Here is a 22,937-nt window from a genome sequence, read left to right on the forward strand (position 1 = left end):
CTTCCATCATGTGGCCAAAAGAGATATTGCATAGCATTTAGCCATTTCCTACTGAGCTCCCAGTCCCCATTCTCTAATGGCTGGCACACAATGAGAGAGACATATTGTGTATAAGATGACCCTTCTCAAAAAAGGAGATTTGCACTTAAAATAAGTGGCCATGAATAATAAGTTGAATTCACTTCACCATCATTCTGCCTTTACTTTCATTGTCTTCTGCCGATAACATCGGATGGACTGAGGGAGAAAAAGAGGATGGTTGTTTTGCTCTGGGGCATAGCCACGTACAGTGTAAATGTTGAAAACTATCGTAATCATATGCACTGTCAAAGGTTTGGTTTTCATTTGTTTGTTTTTATTAGAAAGAGGCATATGTTAGAAAGCTTTGGAAAACATCCCGATAATGTGTGTAACAACACAGTAACAGCATATAAAAACACCTACAAAAATTGCTACAATATTTTAATTCATCCTTCAAAGTGTCTCCCTGTCTAACGGCCATAAATACAGTTGGTGGAAGTAGAGTCGCTGAGCCTGTGGTAGAGTGGCTGATCATTGAGTGACAAGTGACAGGCAGTAGTGATCCGACAAACAGGCAGTTAATTTGATAATGTGTTGAACCGACGTCCGTGTCACAAGCCCAGCGTCCCAAAAAGCACTAGAATAATAGCATTAATTTGTTCACCATGTAGGGAATAGAGTGCAACCTCTCCCTGGTCTAAAGTACTTGACTATATAATGAATACAGAGTCATTTCCCCATAGTGCCCTGGTCTAAAGTAGTGTACCATATAGTGAATAGTGTGCTTTTCAGGACATCTACAGAGAAAGTGTCTCAGTCCTTAATCCAGTGTGTAGATGTTCTCCTCCACAGGTCTTCTCAAGCGGATCTCATAGATGATATGGGGAGGTTCCTTGGCTGACAGGCTAGGGTATCAGCACAACATCAGATATAGTGCTAAGAATCATATATGTACAGAGTACAAAATCTCTTAAAACATGGTTATGGATTTGTCTGCCAATGGTCTGATACATTACATTTGTTTACCATTAGATGTAAAAAACTGGATTAAAAAGAGAAGCGTGGCTTTACTTTTGTGTGTGTGTGTGTGTTTTGTGTTTACATTTCTGCCATGCTTATCTCGTTAGCTTACCAGCCTGTCTTTAGAGCTCTTCTGTGAATCCCCCCTGAGAAGAAAATAAATGGTTCAAATCAACTTAAATCAATGTTTATTTTTCATATTGCGCAAGAGAATACAACACAGTGTACAAGTTCAGTGGTATGCTTACTATTAAAAAGGGCAATGCAGTTAAAAAACATTTTCCTGTTTGATGCAACTGCCACACTAAAGGGTTAAAATAACTGTTTTGTGTGAGAGAGTTTAGAAATAAAATGCAAACAGAGTTTGAGTCTGTTATTTAGTTGGGATCAAATATTTAACCCAACTCATGACATCACAATCTGATCAGATACTAATACACCAATGACTGCTCATCTGGTTAAGGGAGCGTTCTCTGGACCATCCTATCATCCAATCAGGGCTGTGTATGCAAAAATACTTCACATTTGTCTGCTAACACCCAAACTATCAGACTGAGGATTTACAGGGCCAGAGGAGGCTCGGGGGAAATGCAATTTGAGGTAATTTTGAGTGAATAAACATGCACAGGGATTAATGAGACAGTGTTTGTTTTCCAAAATGAAATTGAAAAAAAAATAATGAGAGGGGGCTTTAAAACTAGTACGTGGTAATAAATGTTAATATGGGCGCACGGTTCACGTCACAGCGGGATGTCCGAATAGGTTAGCATTGGCACGCCGCGTCGTTTCTCTATGGAAGCTGTGAGTTTGCGGTACATACGTTTGAACCCCAGTATGACCAATGCCCCCGTTATAAGTATGAGTAGACTGATGGAGAGAGAGAGCACTGGGATGTTGATCTGGAGAGAGAGGCTCGGCGGAGGGTTCTCCACCTGTTTGTAGAGCACAGAGAGATGTGGGATGATGTTAAAATACCGAGGGGATTCATATCCCAGCAGCTTCGCCTCCGACTTCAGCTGAGTTGTGGAGTCGGTGATGAAGGCAACGAATTTCAAAAACTGCAAAACAATTGCTTGGAAAGTTTTTTTATATATATATATATATATTTATATTTATTATACCCCTCTGGTGGCCATTTTCAAAATGCCAGCCATCCATGGGACCATTTTGGACAGGAGTCGTGAACTTATCTCCCAAAACAATAGTGCCATTTAACCTGCTGTTTTTACGTGCTGGAGAACACAATACAGTGCAGTTTGCAGAATGTAGTATGTATCCTGTAAAACATTCATATGAATGTGCCAAAACACACCAAATATGTATCTTAAATACGTTTCATGATATCTTACATTTAAAAATGTCAAACTATCATAGGGATGGTCAATAAAATATACTGATTGCAAAGATATAATTATGAGAGCATTTGATCAATTTAATCAAAAAAACTTTATCTGTACTTGTGAACCATGGACATTCCAATCAAATTCTATCTTTTTGACTGCGATGCTTTACTGGTTTTTGACTGCGATGCTTTACTGGTTTTTGACTGAGATGCTTTACCGGTTTTTGACTGAGATGCTTAACCGATTTTTGACTGTAGGACACTTACATGCAGGCTACTAACATGCTAAATATGTTATGAGACATTCTGCACATTCAAATTCAAAGATGTCACACACTATTTTGAAAGAGCATGCTGAAATGTGACCCACTGAATCCAGAGATCAATGATTAGGACACCAATTAGAATAATTTTGACCATATTTTCAAATAGTTACCTAAATAAAATACATAATGTTACATTCTATATTACAAAATCAATTTAACATTTGAAGTAATCGTTTTCTTAATATACCTCCTATTGAGGTATACCTCGTAAGTTTGACCAAATGTCATTACACATTTCAAAGAATACCCATCTGTCCAAGTTGATGTATGTGTTGTATTTTGTTTTCCACATGACCTGAAGCAATTTAAGCAATCATTGGGCTTTATGTATTATTTATGAAGATTTGGCTGTGTGAATCCTGTCCCGTTAAAATCAATGAAGCTGATGGGATCTATATTGGAAAACACTTACCATGAAGTAAAATAGAATAACTCTTCCAAGCCATTTTACCTTGACATCTTCATTTATAATAAAATTTGCTTTTGTAAGATTGAAGAGTCTCAGCGTAAAAGCATTTTCTTAAAAATATTAGCTATCTCTGCTGAACATAACGCATTCCTATTGAAGTTAAGCTACAGTGACACGTGTATTAAGTGTTTTCATACAAACCATTGAAACTAACCGTGTAAACATTTTCGAAAGTATGTCGTTTCTCTTAATTTCCTAAAAAGAAATTATAGGGACATATATACACACTTTTTACTTTATTGGAATTTCATTTGAATGTCTTAATGTACTCTGAAATTAAAACATAGGACAAATAAACAGTTTTATAATTGTACATTACTGTATTTTTACTGTATGTTTCAGTAATGTTAACCTAAACTTTTTTTTTTACATCAGGTAGTTTACCATTTACCATTACAGGTTTTTCACAGGAATTGAACTGTTTAAATTTCAATAGAAACTGGAAAAATGGGGCTGTTCCAAATCTTTTGACCAGTAGTGTACATGGCCCTCTTAAGCCTTAATGTCCTTTTAGGCTTTGGGCTTTATATCATTTTAATTGGTTGAGATATAGTCACGTGACTCCTGCCCAATATGTACCATGCAGCCAATTTGCAACCATTTTCGAAGATCTCTGCCTGTGGGGTTGTGGACAAAATAAAAAATGGCGCTATAGACAGAAGAGTTATTCAGACATGCTCTATTTATGTGTGAATTTGAGTGCCGTTATCAAAATTCACACTTGTTTCTGCTTTGCATCTGCTCTTTCATTAAGTGGTTTGCACTGTGGTATTAGTGTAAATTGGAACTCAGAATACTCACAAGTGTTCCAGAATGCGAAACACTGGTGTTCTGTCGCAGGATGGCAAGATGTGATGACTCAACAGCTCTCCAGTGGTCTATCAAAATAGAAACCTCATATTGGTGATGGGGGCATGGCGTCTTTCACCATTACTTGGCAGGAAATCCTGACATTGTATCACCCACTGAGACATCATCCTGACCGCTGCTTGATTCTCTTGAAACGAAAGCTGTAATTTCAACACCTAGCAAGGAAATACTGCATTCACCTATTCAGCTTTAGAATATGAATCTGCCCTAAAAAAAAGAACATATCTAAAGAACATATTCCCTGCAAAGGCATCACATCATAATCACTTTATGTAAAGGGTGAAGCAGGTGATATGACAATGTAAGCACAATGTTGCCCGTCCTGTAACTTCAGATCAGGTTTCAGTGAGTTTCATTATTAACGCCGTAGCCCCACCGTTTGACATAGGGGAAGCGCTGAGTAGGCGATGTGTTTCTAACCCATCTCTCAAGAATCGTCAAACTTCTACTAACCATGCATGAATCATCATCACAACCATGACCTTTAACCCAAAACCAGATCCATCTGACTATGCGCCCTGACATTAGAAGCAGAAGTCATTATCTCAATAACCGATTTCCTGGTAAATATGCACCTCACACAACACCCGAGTAGCATTAATCCACCTTTTACCTGACAGTGCAGCGTACTCACCTGTGACCGGCCTAGCATCTGTGTTATTCACAACGGCACTCGTTGTTGTGACCGCCACTGGAGCTACAAAGAAAACGTGTCAGAATTTCACAGACATAGTGACTGCTGACAGCCTCATCAGCCAGTGGTTCAGCAGAGGTGACTCTAGGAGGTCTCACATCATTCATTATTGTGCAGTTCCTTAAAGGTAAAGGGGTGTAAGGGAGTGGGAGGAGTCAGTTTCCCTGGTAGCCACCTGTGCTTGCAATGTGTTAAATTCAGGCCTCGACTTATCAGACGGATGCATATGTAAGTATATTATGGAAATGGTGACGGTAAAGCCTTTCATTATTCGTTCCTGCTGCATTAATACTATCTTGGGAATGGTTTTAATGTGGGGTTCGAAATGAGAGAATCCACAAAACAAGTGCCAGTCCCTAGATGCTGCTCAAGTGACATTTCAAAAGAACACAACAAAGTTAATACTTTCCCTGTATCATTTCAATAATGTATATTCAAATGAAGGTCAACTGGCCAACATTAAGAAAAAACGGAGAAAATGTCTCCCGCTGCTTTCTTTATAAAGGCAGGGGCGGAAAGTAGTCCATCCAATGCCTAAAATATCCACTCCACGTCGCTCAGAATATAAGACCCAAAAATAATTTACATTACTTACTCTGCCATAAATTACCTTTCATCACCCTCAAGTTTTGAACAACTTTTATGTCGTTGAAAAACCCATTTATGTCCACTCGGCAACAGTATGGGCCGCTGTCGGTTCTCTTCACGTCGAGAATTCCTAAGTCCATTTCTCCCGCGAAGATGTCGCCGTGCAGTCTGTACCTGTCCGACACTTTAGAGATGACGCCGTTTTCATCTGTCTGCACAAGGATGTCGTTGCACCAGAACGTGCCACACTCTCGCCCCCAGCACACCCGCTTCAAACCCCAACGGCTCACCGAATATTGGCATGACAGTGTGGCAGTAGCACCTTCCATCACCCTGAACGCTGACACTGAACACCTGGCTGTTGAGCACCGGGGGAAAGAAGCGCCAGAATAGTAAGGTATATTATCTTTCACACAAACATCTTGACGACACATCTTGACGACACATCTTGACGACACATCTTGACGACACATCTTGACACACATCTTGACACATCTTGACGACACATCTTGACACACATCTTGACACACATTCTCAACTTAGCAATACGTTTTGATCTCCAAAGTCAATATTTTTTTTTAACTGTTGAAAATACTGTGCAACTGTTTCATCCTGCAGTGAACTGCAGTTATAGGCAGTAGGCTTATTGCTGGACTATAGCTCACAGTTGTTCTGCAAGTAGGCCTAATGCATAAAGAAATCACAGTAATTACACATTTACTATAGTTTTAAAAGGGCTCCATTTGTTAGCCATAAATAAACTAGAAAGTGCGAATACGATTATCTATGAAATAGTGTGTGTAGGCCTGTTAATGTAGATGGGAAATTACTAATAGAGAGCCATACCAAACAGCTTCTAACGAAATCTAAACTTAGCAATGCATGTAGACTACCAATTAGATTTTAGCACGTAGGCTTGCTAAGTTTGGCTGCAGACAGTATACTTTCAACCAAACGCCAATGTATCCAACCTGTCGGGGAACAAAGCCACTGGACAGCCTTCGGCAGTAAACAAAGGACACGCCGAGAGGAGCAAGGCTGTTGTTTCCTTCCCTTGTTGCTCGAATCAAGTCCCACCCCAGGCGACCGACTTGAACAACACCGAGGCACCCACCCCCCCCCTCCCCACAGTCAATGGACAGCCCATGACCTGAATGTGCATTTGCCTTACCTGAGACAGTTAGCAGGACAAGGATCAAGCGCAGAAAAGACGGAACGGAGCCGGCAGCCATTGCGTACATCCAGTGTGCGGGAGTGTGGGGTACACACGACACTGTGTCGTGCCGGGCGCAGGCAGGGCGGTGCAGGGACAGGGCATCTGAATGGGCAGCTGTGTTCTCGGGGGCCACTGCCTGTGACATCGCCAGGCTGGAAAGTCAGAGCCGCTGTGACCCCTCTAAACCTCCTCCCATGGCGGGGGTCCGGGAGCAGAGAAAAGGCCCATTGTGGATGGGGTTTGTTGTCCACATTTTCTGGCGTGAACAAACTGCATTGATGGTTTGGGAGGCTCGTCTGCCGTGGTGTGCAGTGGGCACGTGTTTGCACACAGGGATAGGCTTTTTAAAAGCTAGCCCCGGGCTAGTACTAGCTGGGCTGGCCTGTGACCCAAAATCCTTAAATTGATTTAGGGCTTTTAGTACTTCATAACAATGCATATGGACAAATTTCATGGTAACGTAATGATTTTTTTTATTTTAAAATGCATTACAAATCAACATTTAGCATTACAAACTCTGTGCATAACGAACACTTTCAGCACTTTCTACCAATTTGTTTATATGAAGAGGGTAGATTTTTGTTACAATATTACTGTATATGTTTTTCATTTGACCAAAATTGTGGTCACCTAATCTGAGACAGTGAGAGTGACAAGGAAAAATATTTAGGATAGAGACAGAGGGCCAGAGAAAGGGAGAGAGAGAGGGAAGAAGAGGTGGGAGGTGGGGGGGAAAAGTAGGGAGGTGGGAGGACAGGCAGGGAGGTGGGGATACAGGCAGGGAGATGGGGGGACAGGCAGGGAGATGGGGGGACAGGCAGGGAGATGGGGGGACAGGCAGGGAGATGGGGGGACAGACAGGGAGGTGGGGGGACAGGCAGGGAGGTGGAGGGGACAGGCAGGGAGGTGGGGGGACAGGCAGGGAGGTGGAGGGGACAGGCAGGGAGGTGGGGAGACAGGCAGGGAAATGTGGGGACAGGCAGGGAGGTAGGGGGGACAGGCAGGGAGGTGGGGGGGACAGGCAGGGAGGTGGGGGGGACAGGCAGGGAGGTGGGGGGGACAGGTAGGGAAGTGGGGAGACAGGCAGGGAAATGTGGGGACAGGCAGGGAGGTGGGGGGGACAGGCAGGGAGGTGGGTGGGACAGACAGGGAGGTGGGGGGGACAGGTAGGGAGGTGGGGGGGACAGGCAGGGAGGTGGGGAGACAGGCAGGGAAATGTGGGGACAGGCAGGGAGATGGGGGGACAGGCAGGGAGAGAGAGGGAGAGTGAAAGAAAGAGATAGAAGAAGAATTGTCCAAAGTGATTTCATAATAAGAAGACTTCCATGAAAGACTGGAGTCTCCATCTGTGACCAAATGTGGTTTGATTGTGACAAATGTCCTTCTTCATAATCCACATCATTTACCGTCATCCTGTTTACCAACATCTTCCCTTATTTTTATATTAAATTCTTTATGTGGCTTATGCCAAATTTCATGAAAATTGTCTTAATATGTTTGATATATGTACTCCTAGATTTTCATTTGATTTGGGGAGTGTTCACATGAACCTGGTGGTCACAGGTGGTTGACCAACAAGGTGTGGTTTGTGAATAATTAGATAACTTAGTTTCAGGTGTGTTTTCAAGTGTGTTATAACAGGAGGACTGTTATAAGAAGAACACTGTGGTTTGGTTGACAGTTCATGTATCTGCATTAATATGCCTGGGCTACAAAGCCAATGGGTGTGGCTAAATGTCATGATTATAGAGGTGATATAACTGACACACTCAGAATGTGATGTCACACTCTCTGCAAAATAACTGCGGTTTAATCTTCTACCATTACTGGGTCCAATACACTATTACATAATACACTGAACAAAATTATAAACGCAACACTTTTGTTTCTGCCCCCATCTATCATGAGCTGAACTCAAAGATCTAAGAATTTCTCTATGTACACAAAAGGCCTATTGTTCACTTCTCCTTTGCTGAGATAATCCATCCACCTCACAGGTGTGGCATATGCTGATTAGACAGCATGATTATAGTACAGGTGTGCCAAGCTGTACATGCCCTTATGTTGGTCATTAGTCACGAAGAGGATGGCATGTCCTCCAGAGATCTACTGCTGGCATCCGAGTCACGAGAAACGTTGCATTGGGAAAGGTAAATATCATAATATATCATATATTATGATATATATTATATATCATAATCATAATTATATTGATAAATAGCATTTATAGTGAAATGTAATATAAAAACACTGTTTATAAGAAAACTGGTTACAGAATGGTTTGTTATATTTTGATAGACCTGCGTAAGTGTCATAACCAGTCATAAAATGAACACAATATTTGTCATAATGTTTCAAAATAAATGGGGCATTATAGTGTCGTGACCATGTTATGACATGGTTATGACAGAATTATGACCATGTTATGACACTACCCTTCAAGTAATTTCAACCAACACGACTGGATAAGTGCGTCTTAAGTGTATCTTAACGCATCTTCAGGGACATTCCTCATAGTCAGCTCTGTCATCACATTCTGTTTGATAGATGTTCTCTATCGCCACTTCTTGTGCTTGCTGCCCGGGGCTGGACTCTGAGCTCCTGTACCCAACTGTGTCACCAGAGTTCTGTGGTCTGACAAAGGAAGGAAGAGTCAAGCATTGATGTCTATTATGAATGCTGAAGCTTGACATACTTCCGTAGCTGACAGAGGAGATGCCATCGGTAGAGATTCTATTTAGAACACCTGTTCTGCTTTGTGAATATTAAGATTACTGGCTGTATTAGGTTCTAAAAGGAATAACATGCTAGAACCAGCTTAGTGGCCAGAGCCTCTGATGAAGAATTGTAAGGTGGTGAAATCAATAATGCTCCATAGGAATCCAGTGAGGCAGCCTTCTACACCTCTCCAACTTAGAGGGTCAGGGTTATTAAAAGAGGAAGTCAAATGTCTTCTGGAGTTCAACTGACAACCTAAATTTATTTATTCCAGTGCCTCCAAGAGCATCAGGGGCTCAGAAGATGGCCAATTGTTTCCCTTCCCCAGGGTGTTGTGGTCTTGGTTCTCATAAAATAGTTTAATTGAAACCGTGCCTCACAGACCATAAGGGCCTAATCATTTGTAAGTAAGCCCAGATGCTCCATCTACAGATATCACACAGTGACTCATTCATTTCTTACCATATTGTGGTGATTCATTGACTATGACAGTTTGAAGTGGTCGAGTCAGGAAATGGCCTACTTACATTTTGGGTACTGCAGCATCTCTTTTCCATCGCTTTCTTGCCACTGGTATCAAACATTGTTTTCAGAAAAACACACAAAGGCAGACATTTCACTTTTTCCACCCCCTTTTCTACACCCTCAGTGATATACTTGAGTCAATTTGTTGTGATTATTAAGTATAAAGATTGCATGTACTCACTCAAAACAAGAGCAGATACAATCACCAAGCCAATCAGAACCAGTAGAATGGACACAAGGATCCCAAATAGATTAGGGAATCTCATCTGCTTCTGTTGACATCACAAATTCATTCCAACTGGGACAGCATTTCAATAATACAATATGAGAATGTATGGAATTATATGCGCTCATTACTGTTAGTCACTTTGGACAAGAGCATCTGCTTAATTAAATTAGCAGACACTCTTGTCCAGAGATTAAATGTACAACACCATTTCCAAAACAGTTATGATGCTGCTTAAAATGCAAATAAAAACAATGAAATTATGTGCAAATCATTTAAACCATGTAGAAAATAGTACAAAGACATTATATCAAATGTTGAAAACAGTAACATGATTGGGTATTAAAGATCATTCCAGAGAGGATGTGTCTGTCAGAAATGAGGATGAGGAGAGGTTTACCACTCTGTGAAAGACTGCGGGCAAATAGTGCAACAATTCAGGAATAACCTTTCTCAATGTAAAATTGCAAAGAGTTTGGGGATCTCATCATCTACAGCAAATAATGTCATTGAAAGATTCAGATAATCTGGAGAAATCACTGTATGCAAGGAACAAGGCCGAAAACCAATTTTCATTCATTTCATTCATCATTTCATCCAATATTGGATGGCCGTGATCTTCGGGCCCTCAGGTGACACAGCATTAAAAACAGATACGATTCTGTAGAGGACATCACTGCTTGGACTGAGGAACACTTCCCGAAAACCACTGTCTGTGATCACAGTGCGTCACTGCATCCACAAATGCAAGTTAAAACTCTACCATGCAAAGAAGAATCCACATATAAATTAGATCCAGAAACACCAGCTCCTTCTCTGGGGCCAAGGTCATTTTAGATGGCCTGAGGCGAAGTGAAAAACATTCCTGTGATCTGACTAAACAACATTTTGAAATAATTTTTGGGAATTATGGAATAAAGAGGAGAGGGACCATCCCGGCTTGTTATCAGTTCACAGTTCAAAGGCCAGCATCCGTGATGGTATGGGGGTGCATTAGTACACATGGCATGGGTGACTTGCACATCTGTGAAGGCACCATTAATGCTGAACAATATATACATACTGCCATCCAGGAAACAGGGAAGGCCTTACTTATTTCAGCAAGACAATGCCAAACCACATTCTGCATGTATTACAACAGCATGGCTCCGTAGTAAAAGAGTCCAGGTTCTAAACTGGCCTGCCTGCAATCCAGACCTGTTACCAATTGAAAACATTTGGCATATTATGAAACAAAAAGAGGACAGGGGAGACCCCGAACTGTTGAGCAGCTTAAATCCTATATTAAGCAAGAATAGGAATACATTTCACTTACATAACTACAGCAATTGGTCTCCTCAGTTCCCAAACGCAACAACAGAGAGTTGTTAAAAAGAGAGGTGATGCAACACAGTGGTAAACAAGCCCCTGTCCCAAGTATAAATGATTTGGACATCATTGCATTCTGGGTTTTTTTGCAGTTCACGCAATGTCTCAACTTTTATGGAATCAGGGATGTACATACAATACTAGAGAAAAACGGATTTCATATTTCTGGAGGTGCAACTTGCTGTCATGCTTACCGATTCCGATTTGATGTAATGTGTCGAGAATGTGTAAAAATATGAAGAAGAATTTTCCGTCAAGTAATCTACACAGAATGGAAATTAGAATTTTAGAGAATGTAATGCTTCTATGAACAGTCATATGTAGTCGTATTGCCTTGTCCAGTACCGTGTGTGTGATAGCCCCTGGTCTGTGAGGTTGTGGTCATGTTATCTGGTGTCCTGGGTGTTGGAGGGGCAGGTGCTGAAATCAGACAGTAACACAATGACACAGTGCTGAAATCAGACAGTAACACAATGACACAGTGCTGAAATCAGACAGTAACACAATGACACAGTGCTGAAATCAGACAGTAACACAATGACACAGTGCTGAAATCAGACAGTAACACAATGACATGGTGCTGAAATCAGACAGTAACACAATGACACAGTGCTGAAATCAGACAGTAACACAATGACACAGTGCTGAAATCAGACAGTAACACAATGACACAGTGCTGAAATCAGACAGTAACACAATGACACAGTGCTGAAATCAGACAGTAACACAATGACATGGTGCTACAGTCACTTGCTCAGTTCATACAAATACTGCCTCCTACAATCTCCTCCTACAACTCTCAGTTGGATCCCAATTATGTACATTTATACTTTAGTCATTTAGCAGATGCCCTTTTCCAGAGTACTTTTAGTGCATTCATCTTTAGACAGCTACAGTGGATATAAGAAGTATACACACACCTGTTAAAATGCCAGGCAATTTTGGCACCAAAACTTCAGGCGTCCGTTATAAAGCTGAAGATGAAGAGGAAGTTCACCTTTCAGCATGATAACAACCCAAAGCACACATCCAAGTCCACAAAAGCATGGCTTCACCAGAAGAAGATTAATGTTTTGGAATGGCCCAGTCAGAGCCCAGACCTGAATCCAATTTGAACATCTGTGGGCTGTGCACATGAGATGTCCTCGCAATCTGACAGATTTGGAGCGCTTTTGCAAAGAAGAGTGGGCAAATATTGCCATGTCAAGATGTGCCATGCTAATAGACTCCTACCAAAAAAGACTGAGTGCTGTAATAAAATCAAAAGGTGCTTCAACAAAGTATTAGTTTAATGGTGTGCACACTTATGCAACAGGTTCTTGTGAGTTTTTTATTTTTCCCCCTCAAAGATTTCAGTTTGTTTTTCAATTGAATGGTTCACATTATAGGTCAAACATTCACGTTAAAGGTGGAAAATGTTCTGACATGATTTATCTTTGTCTCATTCTTTTATATCACAAGAACCTAGCATTTTAACAGGGGTGTGTTGACTTTTTGTATCCACTGTAGGTAGGACAGGTGATCTCAGTACCTAAACTAAGTTATTGACAGGTTTTCCTCTGAGATTTTCCTCTAAAGTTTACCATTTACCATCAGCTTTGCAAATGTTATAATATCGAAATGAGTTTGTTACTCGTAAATATTAGAAATTGCTACATGTTGCATTCATTGTTGTGTTCAGTGTATAAATGGCAGAATACATCCAATAGTTGTGTGTGTATTTCTTACCTTTGTTCACAGTCAAAGTGACTTCCAATTTCTCATCATTGAACAATCCTACGTGTTGCACTCGACATCCATAAATTCCAGAATCCTTCTCAGAAGTATTGAAGATGGTTAGAGACACATCCCCTGTTATCAGGTCACCGATTAACTGATATCTGCTGGAAACTTTATCTGTCACTTTAGTCCCGTCAGTCGAGATGATTTGGTCACTACAACCTCTGATTGGTATGGTTCCTTTCCCCCAGCATGTGTGCTGTGGCCCCTTATATTTGGCATCATATCTGCAAGGCAGAGTCACGTTCTGACCCTCAATACCATTGACTTCAATGGTACATTCACTGACTTTAAATGAGAAAAAAGTAATGAGAAGAGAAGAAAAGTGTTTGATTTGAAATTCTAATCATTTACTTTCTAAACCAGATAAGCAAACTAAAGTGTATTTATTGTGTGTCACTTACCTGAAAGAAAGTAGAGGAGCAAACATTCAACTATACAGCTTCTCCCCATGATGTCACCTTCAGACCTGGCCAAACTAACCAGAACTAAATAAAACCACTTGAACTCACTCTCTTCCTCTCTGACGTGTCAGGTCTTTAATAAACTCAAGTCAAACCACCTCGACTTCCTCATCACGACATAAATGTGCGGTTGCTTGTTTCTTCTGAGCTTTCTAGAATGCAGAGATGGTTAGGATAGTTCTGTTTTTATTGATACTGTTCAAAATATGTAATTCATCATGCAATCTCTGACAAATTCCCTGGGTATCTCTCTGAATGTTCTTGACACTAGCCAGACAAGCTCTAAAACGGCTCACACAACTGTTACTGACCCCCTCTGTGTTATATAGGATCTACACTCTGTCTTCACTGACCTCAGTTCTGGATTACTGGATATACTGTAGATAGTAAATCAAGAAATACATTAAAAAAAATATATAATAAGTTAAATAATTAATACAATATCAGTTAAATACATAGTGATGTAGATTAATCATAAACATTGTGCAGTAGGTATTTCATTTCCAAATTTTTCAATCTGTTGGAACAAATATTAAAGCATTATTCCTAATAATAGTAATGGTGAAAAATATACAGTCTGCATTTATTTCCCCAAAATATGTATTTGTAGATTTTCATTTGACACCAAAATGGATGCCATAAACAACATGTTTTGTGTGTTACATAGAAATGGCCAGTAGTGGTTAAGCCAACAGGGTGTGGCTTGTGAATAATTTGACAACTTAGTTTCAAGTGCGTTCTTTATTATTATGTCATAGCACAGGGTTTGAACAAGACACTGTCCCACAAAGTTGAACTTCAGTGAAACACTGTGGTTTTGTTTGACATTTAACATATCTGCATTAGTATGCCTGGGCCACAGAGCCAATGGGTGTGGCTAAATGTCATGGTTACAGAGGTGATAGAACTGTCACATTCGGTTATTTGGACCAAAACACTATTACATACAAAAAACCCCATCATCAAGTGTTCAGTTCATTCTGTTGAATTCATTCTGAATGTAGCCAGACATATTATTAAGCCTTTATTCAGACATACATTTCATGTAGCAGTTTGTCCGGCTGAATCGATAGTCCAAGTACGAAGCTACTGCGCTACTTTTTAAGGGCACACGCATCCAGAGCGACTATAGTGTCGTGACCATGTTATGACATGGTTATGACAGAATTATGACCATGTTATGACACCACCCTTCAAGTAATTTCAACCAACATGACTAGATAAGTTCGTCTTAAGTGTATCTTAAGATGGCAATGTTGTTGGGACCACAGTTCAACCCGGTAGTTGTTAGGACATCAGTGGCATAGTCTTAAAGCATGAGGGTGGTGAAAGTTCTCACGCATCTTCAGGGACATTCCTCATAGTCAACTCTGTCATCACATTCTGTTTGATAGATGTTCTCTATCGCCACTTCTTGTGCTTGCTGCACGGGGCTGGACTCTGAGATCCTGTACCCAACTGTGTCACCAGAGTTCTGTGGTCTGACAAAGGAAGGAAGAGTCAAGCATTGATGTCTATTATGAATGCTGAAGCTTGACATACTTCCAGTGGCTACTATTACATATGAATGTCTCATTGTATCAACGTTTTCTCACAACTCATAGTCAAAACATGTTTGTTTGTGCTCTGTGACGGAAACAGACTCCCATAGCTGACAGAGGAGATGCCATCGGTAGAGATTCTATTTAGAACACCTGTTCTGCTTTGTGAATATTAAGATTACTGGCTGTATTAGGTTCTAAAAGGAATAACATGCTAGAACCAGCTTAGTGGCCAGAGCCTCTGATGAAGAATTGTAAGGTAGTGAAATCAATAATGCTCCATAGGAATCCAGTGAGGCAGCCTTCTACACCTCTCCAACTTAGAGGGTCAGGGTTATTAAAAGAGGAAGTCAAATGTCTTCTGGAGTGTATAAATAAAATGTATTTATTCCAATGCCTACAATAGCACCAGCAGCTCAGAAGATGGCCTATTGTTTCACTTCCCCAGGGTGTTGTGGTCTTGGTTCTCAGGGATGTGCTCAAAGGTTTGCAAAGGTTTGCATGCCTGATTGCATATCTTGGAGTATTGATAATATATGTACCATTTGGAAAGAAAACATGAGTGATTAGGCAAAACGCATCTTTTATTTCTTATGGGATTCACATTCAACTGTAGGTCATAACAGAATGGCACAATCATAAAACAAAACACTGCAAAGATTTATAAAAAATGACTGACCCCTGTTTAAAAGTCTTCATACCCTTTGTTCTTATTACTGTGTATTGCCCCTTTAGCATTAATGACCAGAGTGCTGTCTTTTGTAATAGTTGTCCATGAGGCCCTGAATCCTTCCAGGTGGTATAGCTGCCCATTTGTCTTGGCATAATGCCTCCAGGTCATGCAAAGTCTTTGGTCGCCTTGCATGAACCGCATGTTTGAGATCTCCCCAGAGTGGCTCGATGATATTAAGGTCAGGAGACTGTGATGGCCACTCTAGAACCTTCACTCTTTTCTGCTGTAACCACTGGAGGGTCAACTTGGCCTTGTGCTTAGGGTCATTGTCGTGCTGGAAAAACCAAGAGCGTCCCTTGTGCAGTTTTCATGCAGAAGAATGCAAATTGTCTGCCAGTATTTTCTGATAACATGCTGCATTTAATCATGACATACATTTTCATAGGATTCCCTGTGCCTTTAGAACTCACACACCCCCATAACATCAGTGAGGCACCACCATGCTTCACAGTGGTATTCAGTTCACTATAGGCCTTGGTTATGACCATGGTTTCGTCACTCCAATTTACAGTGTGCCAGAAGCTGTGAGGCGTGTCAAGGTGTTGTCAGGAATATTGTAACCAGGCTTTTTTGAGACATTGGTGCAGTAAAGGCTTCTTTCTGGCAACTCGACCATGCAGCTCATTTTTGTTCAAGTATTGTCGTATTGGAGAAACCTTTATTTCTCCTGAGGTTACCTGTGGGTTTTTCTTTGTATCCCAAAAAATTATTCTGGCAGTTTTGGCTGAAATCTTTCTTGGTCCACCTGACCTTGGCTTGGTATCAAGAGAAGCCTGAATATTCCACTTCTTAATAAGTGATTGAACAGTACTGACTGCCATTTGCAAGGCTTTGGATATCTTTTTTAATCCTTTTCCATCTTCATAAAGTTCCATTACCTTGTTACGCAGGTCTTTTGACACTTCTTTTCTGCTCTCCGTGGCTCAGTATCTAGCCTGCTCAGTGCATCCATGTGGGACCTAACAAACTCATTGACTATTTATACACAGACACTAATTACAAATTTAAAAGCCACAGGTGAAATTCACCTTTAATTGCCATTTTCACCTGTGTGTGTGTCATTTTGTGTGTTTGTAACAAGGCCAAACATTCAAGGGTATGTAAACTTGTGATCAGGGCCATTTAGGTGATTTCTGTTATCATTATGATTCAAAAAGGGAGCCAAACTTATATGCGATAAATAAATGTCTTTATTAAATCACTATCCTTAAATAAAAGGTAGGTTTTTTGCATGATCAGTCATATTTACAAAATCAATGCCAAAATTTCACAATTTCTGCCAGGGTATGCAAATTTATGAGCACAACTGTATATCATCGTTTTAGTGAAACCAAGCCTCACAGACCATATGGGTCTAAACATTTCTAAGTAAGCCCACATGCTCCATCTACAGATATCACACAGTGACTCAGTCATTCATTAAATTATTGTGGTGATTCATCGACTATGACAGTTTGAAGTGGTCGAGTCAGGAAATAGTCTCCTTACATTTCAGGGACCAGAGCATCTCTTTTCCATCTCTTTTCCATCTCTTTCCTGCCATTGGTAACAAAGATTGTGTTTTCAGAAACAAACTCCAATATACACTACTACGTTTTGCACTACTTTTTCAACAACATCAGTGATATAGTTGAGACAAATGTACCGTATTTATAAAGTATAAAGATTGCGTGTACTCACTCAAAACATAAGCAGATACAGCTATAGGAACCAGTAGAATGGACAGCAGGATCTTAAATTGGTTATTGATTCCAATCTGCTTCATTTGACATCACAGATTAATTCCAATTAGAACAGCATTTCATTAATCCAATATGAGAAATTATGGAAATACATGCAGTCATTAGTTTATCTGGATAACAGCATCTGCTAAATTGCTTAAATGTACATACAATACTAGAGAAAACAGGATTTTATATTTCTGGAGGTGTAACTTGTTGTCAAGCTTACCGATTCCAATTTGATGTAATGTGTCGAGAATGTGTCTGAATATGTAGAAGAATTTTCCTTTAAGTAATCTACACAGAATGGAAATTAAACACAGAATGGAAATTAAAATGTTATAGAAAGTAATGCATCTATGAACGTTGTATGTGGACAGTTAGGATGTCTTTATTGCGTTGTTCGGTACCGTGTGTGTGATAGCCCCTGGTCTGTGAGATTGTGGTCATGTTATCTGGTGTCCTGGATGTTGGAGGGACAGGTGCTGAAATCAGACAGTAACACATTGACAGTGCTGGAATCATACAGTAACACAATGACACAGTGCTGAAATCAGACAATAACACAATGACAGTGCTGAAATCAGACAGTAACACAATGACACGGTGCTGAAATCAGACAGTAACACAATAACATGGTGCTGAAATCAGACAGTAACACAATGACACAGTGCTGAAATCAGACAGTAACACAATGACACAGTGCTGAAATCAGACAGTAACACAATGACATGGTGCTACAGTCACTTGCTCAGTTCACACAAATACTGCCTCCTACAATCTCCTCCTACAACTCTCAGTTGGATCCCAATTATGTACATTTATACTTTAGTTATTTAGCAGAAGCCCTTATCCAGAGTACTTTTAGTGCATTCATCTTAAGACAGCTAGGTAGGACAGGTGATCTCAGACAGTTCTATCACCTTGTTCACGTTATAGGTCAAACATTCACGTTAAAGGTGGAAAATGTTCTGACATGATTTATCTTTGTCTCATTCTTTTACATCACAAGATCCTAGCATTTTAACAGGGGTGTGTTGACTTTTTATATCCACTGTAGGTAGGACAGGTGATCTCAGTACCTAAACTAAGTTATTGATAGGTTTTCCTCTGAGATGTTCTTCTTATGTTTACCATTTACAATCAGCTTTGCAAATGTTATAATATTGAAATGAGTTTGTTACTCGGAAATATTTGAAAATGCTACATGTTGCATTTACTGTTGTGTTCAGTGTATAAATGGCAGAATACATCCAATAGTTGTGTGTGTATTTCTTACCTTTGTTCACAGTCAAAGTGACTTCAAATTTCTCATCATTGAACAATCCTACGTGTTGCACTCGACATCCATAAATCCCAGAATCCTTCTCAGAAGTATTGAAGATGGTTAGAGACACATCCCCTGTTATCAGGTCACCGATTAACTGATATCTGCTGGAAACTTTATCTGTCACTTTAGTCCCGTCAGTCGAGATGATTTGGTCACTACAACCGTTGATTGGTAAGGTTCCTTTCCCCCAGCATGAGTGTTGTGGCTCCTTATATTTGACATCATGTCTGCAAGGCAGAGTCACGTTCTGACCCACAGTACAATAGACTTCAATGGTACATTCACTGACTGTAAATGAGTGAAAAGTAATGAGAAGAAAAGTGTTTGATTTAAAATTCTAATAATTTACTTCTAAACCAGATAAGCAGACTAAAGTGTATTTATTGTGTGTCACTTACCTGAAAGAATGCAGAGGAGCAAACATTCAACTATACAGCTTCTCCCCATGATGTCACAATCAGACCTGGTCAAATTAACCAGAACTAAATAAAACCACTTGAACTCACTCTCTTCCTCTCTGACGTGTCAGGTCTTTAATAAACTCAAGTCAAACCACCTCGACTTCCTCTTCATGACAAATCCACAGCTGCCTGTTTCCTATGAGCTTTCTAGAATGATGGTTAAGTTAGTTCTGTTTTTATTGATACTTTTGTTCAAAATATATAGTTTTTCATGCAATCTCTGACAAACTCCCTGGGTATCGCTCCGAATGTTCTTGACCCTAGCCAGACAAGCTCTGAGGCGGCTCACACAACTGAGGCGGCTCACACAACTGAGGCGGCTCACACATCTGTTACTGCCCCCTCTGTGTCTTAGAGGATCTACACTCTGCCTTGACTGAACTCAGTTATGGTTTACTGATATACAGTTAAGCACACTACATTTAATTAGTAAAATAAATAGTGATGTAGCTCATGATGAAAATATAGCAGGACTTATAATTATTTAATCCTGCTTTTATTTCTGTATTTTTTAAATACGTTTACAGTGCCTTCTAATTCTTTTTCAGACCCTTTCACTTTATCCATATTTTGTGGTGATATAGACTTCTTGGGTATGTATGTACCAGCTTTGCGCACCTGAATTTGGGTAGTTTCTCCCATTCTGTCTGTCAGATCGGATGGGAGCTTTGGTGAACTGCGATCTTCGAGTTTCTCCAAAGATGTTGAATATGCTGGGCCACTCAAGGACATTCACAGACTTGTCCTGAAGTCACTCCATGGTTGTCTTGGTCACGTGCTTGTCACCTTGTTGCACTACTCCCTTTGTACTACTGGACTCTCCCTTTGCACTACTCCCTTTGTACTACTGGACTCTCCCTTTGGACTACTCCCTTTGTACTACTGGACTCTCCCTTTGCACTACTCCCTTTGTACTACTGGACTCTCCCTTTGCACTACTCCCTTGTACTACTGGACTCTCCCTTTGCACTACTCCCTTGTACTACTGGACTCTCCCTTTGCACTACTCCCTTTGTACTACTGGACTCTCCCTTTGCACTACTCCCTTTGTACTACTGGACTCTCCCTTTGCACTACTCCCTTGTACTACTGGACTATGACACTGATTTGCGTCTGATAAGGAAGTTTCAGTTGTGGTATGTTCATGTGTACCTCGGGTTGTTCTCATGGATGGATCTTAACAGAGACAGGGCCGTCTTACCAGTGTGAAGCTCAGTGGGGCGGTACAGAGTGGTCAGCTCAGACTTCAACATTTCCTCATTTCCTAGAGGCCATAGTTTCACCACACAGTCAAGCCCAGATGTAGGGAATGACAGGACAAATTGTGGGAAGCGCGAGCTGTCAACCAGCTTGGCGGCGATCAGGTGGTCACTTTGTGAAAACCTCTGCTCCACCTGGGTGATGACTGTGTTGCATGCCTCCATCACCTGGCGCTGTGTTGGTTACTCGTCGGCCTGGCTCGTCTGTTCCATCGTTGATGTCTGTCACTTTATATTGATGTCAAAACGTATATCAAAATGGTTGAAAAATATACATTCTGTCTTTTTTTCCGAAAAATATGCATTTGTAGATTTTCATTTGACACCAACATTTATCCTATAAACTTCATATTTTGTGCGTTACATGGAAACGGCCATTAATGTATAACCAACAAGGTGTGGCTTGTGAATAATTAGACAACTTAGATTCAAGTGTGTTAATTTATTATGTGATTGCAAATGGTTTGAACAAAACACAATGTTGGTTTAACTTGGACCAATACACTTTTACAAACTAATAATACCATCATAAAAAATCATGTTACTTCTGAATAAGGCAAGCCATATTAGTTTTACCTTACTTTTTCAAAAAAAACTTTTAATATGCAAAAATCGTCCAATACGACTGGATAAGTTCGTCTTAAGTGTATCTTAAGATGGCAATGTTGTTGGGACCACAGTTCAACCCAGTAGTTGTTAGGACATCAGTGGCATAGTCTTAAAGCATGAGGGTGGTGAAAGTTCTCAGGCATCTTCAGGGACATTCCTCATAGTCAACTCTGTCAACACATTCTGTTTGATAGATGTTCTCTATCGCCACTTCTTGTGCTTGCTGCACGGGGCTGGACTCTGAGCTCCTGTACCCAACTGTGTCACCAGAGTTCTGTGGTCTGACAAAGGAAGGAAGAGTCAAGCATTGATGTCTATTATGAATGCTGAAGCTTGACATACTTCCAGTGGCTACTATTACATATGAATGTCTCGTTGTATCAACGTTATCTCACAACTCATAGTCAAAACATGTTTGTTTGTGCTTTGTGACGGAAACAGACTCCCATAGCTGACAGAGGAGATGCCATCGGTAGAGATTCTATTTAGAACACCTGTTCTGCTTTGTGAATATTAAGATTACTGGCTGTATTAGGTTCTAAAAGGAATAACATGCTAGAACCAGCTTAGTGGCCAGAGCCTCTGATGAAGAATTGTAAGGTGGTGAAATCAATAATGCTCCATAGGAATCCAGTGAGGCAGCCTTCTACACCTCTCCAACTTAGAGGGTCAGGGTTATTAAAAGAGGAAGTCAAATGTCTTCTGGAGTTCAACTGACAACCTAAATTTATTTATTCCAGTGCCTCCAAGAGCATCAGGGGCTCAGAAGATGGCCAATTGTTTCCCTTCCCCAGGGTGTTGTGGTCTTGGTTCTCAGGGATGTGCTCAAAGGTTTGCAAAGGTTTGCATGCCTGATTGCATATCTTGGAGTATTGATAATATATGTACCATTTGGAAAGAAAACATGAGTGATTAGGCAAAACGCATCTTTTATTTCTTATGGGATTCACATTCAACTGTAGGTCATAACAGAATGGCACAATCATAAAACAAAACACTGCAAAGATTTATAAAAAATGACTGACCCCTGTTTAAAAGTCTTCATACCCTTTGTTCTTATTACTGTGTATTGCCCCTTTAGCATTAATGACCAGAGTGCTGTCTTTTGTAATAGTTGTCCATGAGGCCCTGAATCCTTCCAGGTGGTATAGCTGCCCATTTGTCTTGGCATAATGCCTCCAGGTCATGCAAAGTCTTTGGTCGCCTTGCATGAACCGCATGTTTGAGATCTCCCCAGAGTGGCTCGATGATATTAAGGTCAGGAGACAGTGATGGCCACTCTAGAACCTTCACTCTTTTCTGCTGTAACCACTGGAGGGTCAACTTGGCCTTGTGCTTAGGGTCATTGTCGTGCTGGAAAGTCCAAGAGCGTCCCTTGTGCAGTTTTCATGCAGAAGAATGCAAATTGTCTGCCAGTATTTTCTGATAACATGCTGCATTCATCATGACATACATTTTCATAGGATTCCTTGTGCCTTTAGAACTCACACACCCCCATAACATCAGTGAGGCACCACCATGCTTCACAGTGGTATTCTGTTCACTATAGGCCTTGGTTATGACCATGGTTTCGTCACTCCAAATTACAGTGTACTTGAAGCTGTGAGGCATGTCAAGGTGTTGTCAGGAATATTGTAACCAGGCTTTTTTGAGACAT

The 22,937-nt window shown here is 40.6% G+C and overlaps 2 protein-coding genes and 1 long non-coding RNA gene across 4 annotated transcripts; all 3 read right to left on the minus strand.

The window, feature by feature from the left end:
- Nucleotides 1–339: 339 nt before the first annotated feature.
- On the minus strand, nucleotides 340–6,833 carry timd4 (T cell immunoglobulin and mucin domain containing 4). 2 transcript variants are annotated; one of them, XM_010871207.4, is made up of 7 exons: nucleotides 6,502–6,833; nucleotides 5,338–5,688; nucleotides 4,683–4,745; nucleotides 3,980–4,056; nucleotides 1,862–1,973; nucleotides 1,154–1,187; nucleotides 340–926 (listed from the first exon to the last, which is right to left on the minus strand). In XM_010871207.4, exons 1-7 carry the CDS (start codon nucleotides 6,689–6,691, stop codon nucleotides 842–844), a joined length of 912 nt encoding a protein of 303 aa, XP_010869509.2. In that variant the 5' UTR covers nucleotides 6,692–6,833; the 3' UTR covers nucleotides 340–841. The 2 variants fall into 2 exon arrangements, with proteins under 2 accessions (XP_010869509.2, XP_010869511.2); XM_010871209.5 differs by having other exon boundaries at nucleotides 5,353–5,688; nucleotides 6,502–6,832.
- Nucleotides 6,834–8,831: 1,998 nt separating this feature from the next.
- On the minus strand, nucleotides 8,832–10,061 carry LOC105011290. The gene is made up of 3 exons (XR_003781978.2): nucleotides 9,971–10,061; nucleotides 9,792–9,834; nucleotides 8,832–9,180 (listed from the first exon to the last, which is right to left on the minus strand). It is a non-coding gene; the product is annotated as an uncharacterized LOC105011290 (long non-coding RNA).
- Nucleotides 10,062–14,497: 4,436 nt separating this feature from the next.
- On the minus strand, nucleotides 14,498–19,398 carry LOC117592750 (hepatitis A virus cellular receptor 1 homolog). Its single transcript, XM_034292970.1, has 6 exons — nucleotides 19,350–19,398; nucleotides 18,901–19,239; nucleotides 18,032–18,106; nucleotides 17,851–17,918; nucleotides 17,581–17,659; nucleotides 14,498–15,107 (listed from the first exon to the last, which is right to left on the minus strand). Exons 1-6 carry the CDS (start codon nucleotides 19,396–19,398, stop codon nucleotides 15,028–15,030), a joined length of 690 nt encoding a protein of 229 aa, XP_034148861.1. The 3' UTR covers nucleotides 14,498–15,027.
- Between the last annotated feature and the right edge of the window lie 3,539 nt (nucleotides 19,399–22,937).

This window comes from Esox lucius, chromosome 7, assembly GCF_011004845.1.
Source record: "Esox lucius isolate fEsoLuc1 chromosome 7, fEsoLuc1.pri, whole genome shotgun sequence".
Classification (NCBI taxonomy): Eukaryota; Metazoa; Chordata; class Actinopteri; order Esociformes; family Esocidae; genus Esox; species Esox lucius.

Bases quoted from the DNA above. Each gene is read 5' to 3' on its own strand.
- timd4 (XM_010871207.4), bottom strand. From the start codon at position 6,691: ATGTCACAGGCAGTGGCCCCCGAGAACACAGCTGCCCATTCAGATGCC. The intron at 5,689-6,501 runs GTAAGGCAAATG...GGTGCTCAACAG, and splicing joins TGTCCTGCTAACTGTCTCAG to CCAGGTGTTCAGTGTCAGCG. The intron at 1,974-3,979 runs GTGAGTATTCTG...CTCTACAAACAG, and splicing joins TTTCGCATTCTGGAACACTT to GTGGAGAACCCTCCGCCGAG.
- LOC117592750 (XM_034292970.1), bottom strand. From the start codon at position 19,398: ATGGGGAGAAGCTGTATAGTTGAATGTTTGCTCCTCTGCATTCTTTCA. The intron at 18,107-18,900 runs GTAAGAAATACA...GTCTGATTTCAG, and splicing joins CACTTTGACTGTGAACAAAG to CACCTGTCCCTCCAACATCC. The intron at 17,660-17,850 runs GTAAGCTTGACA...TGTCAAATGAAG, and splicing joins ATTACATCAAATTGGAATCG to CAGATTGGAATCAATAACCA.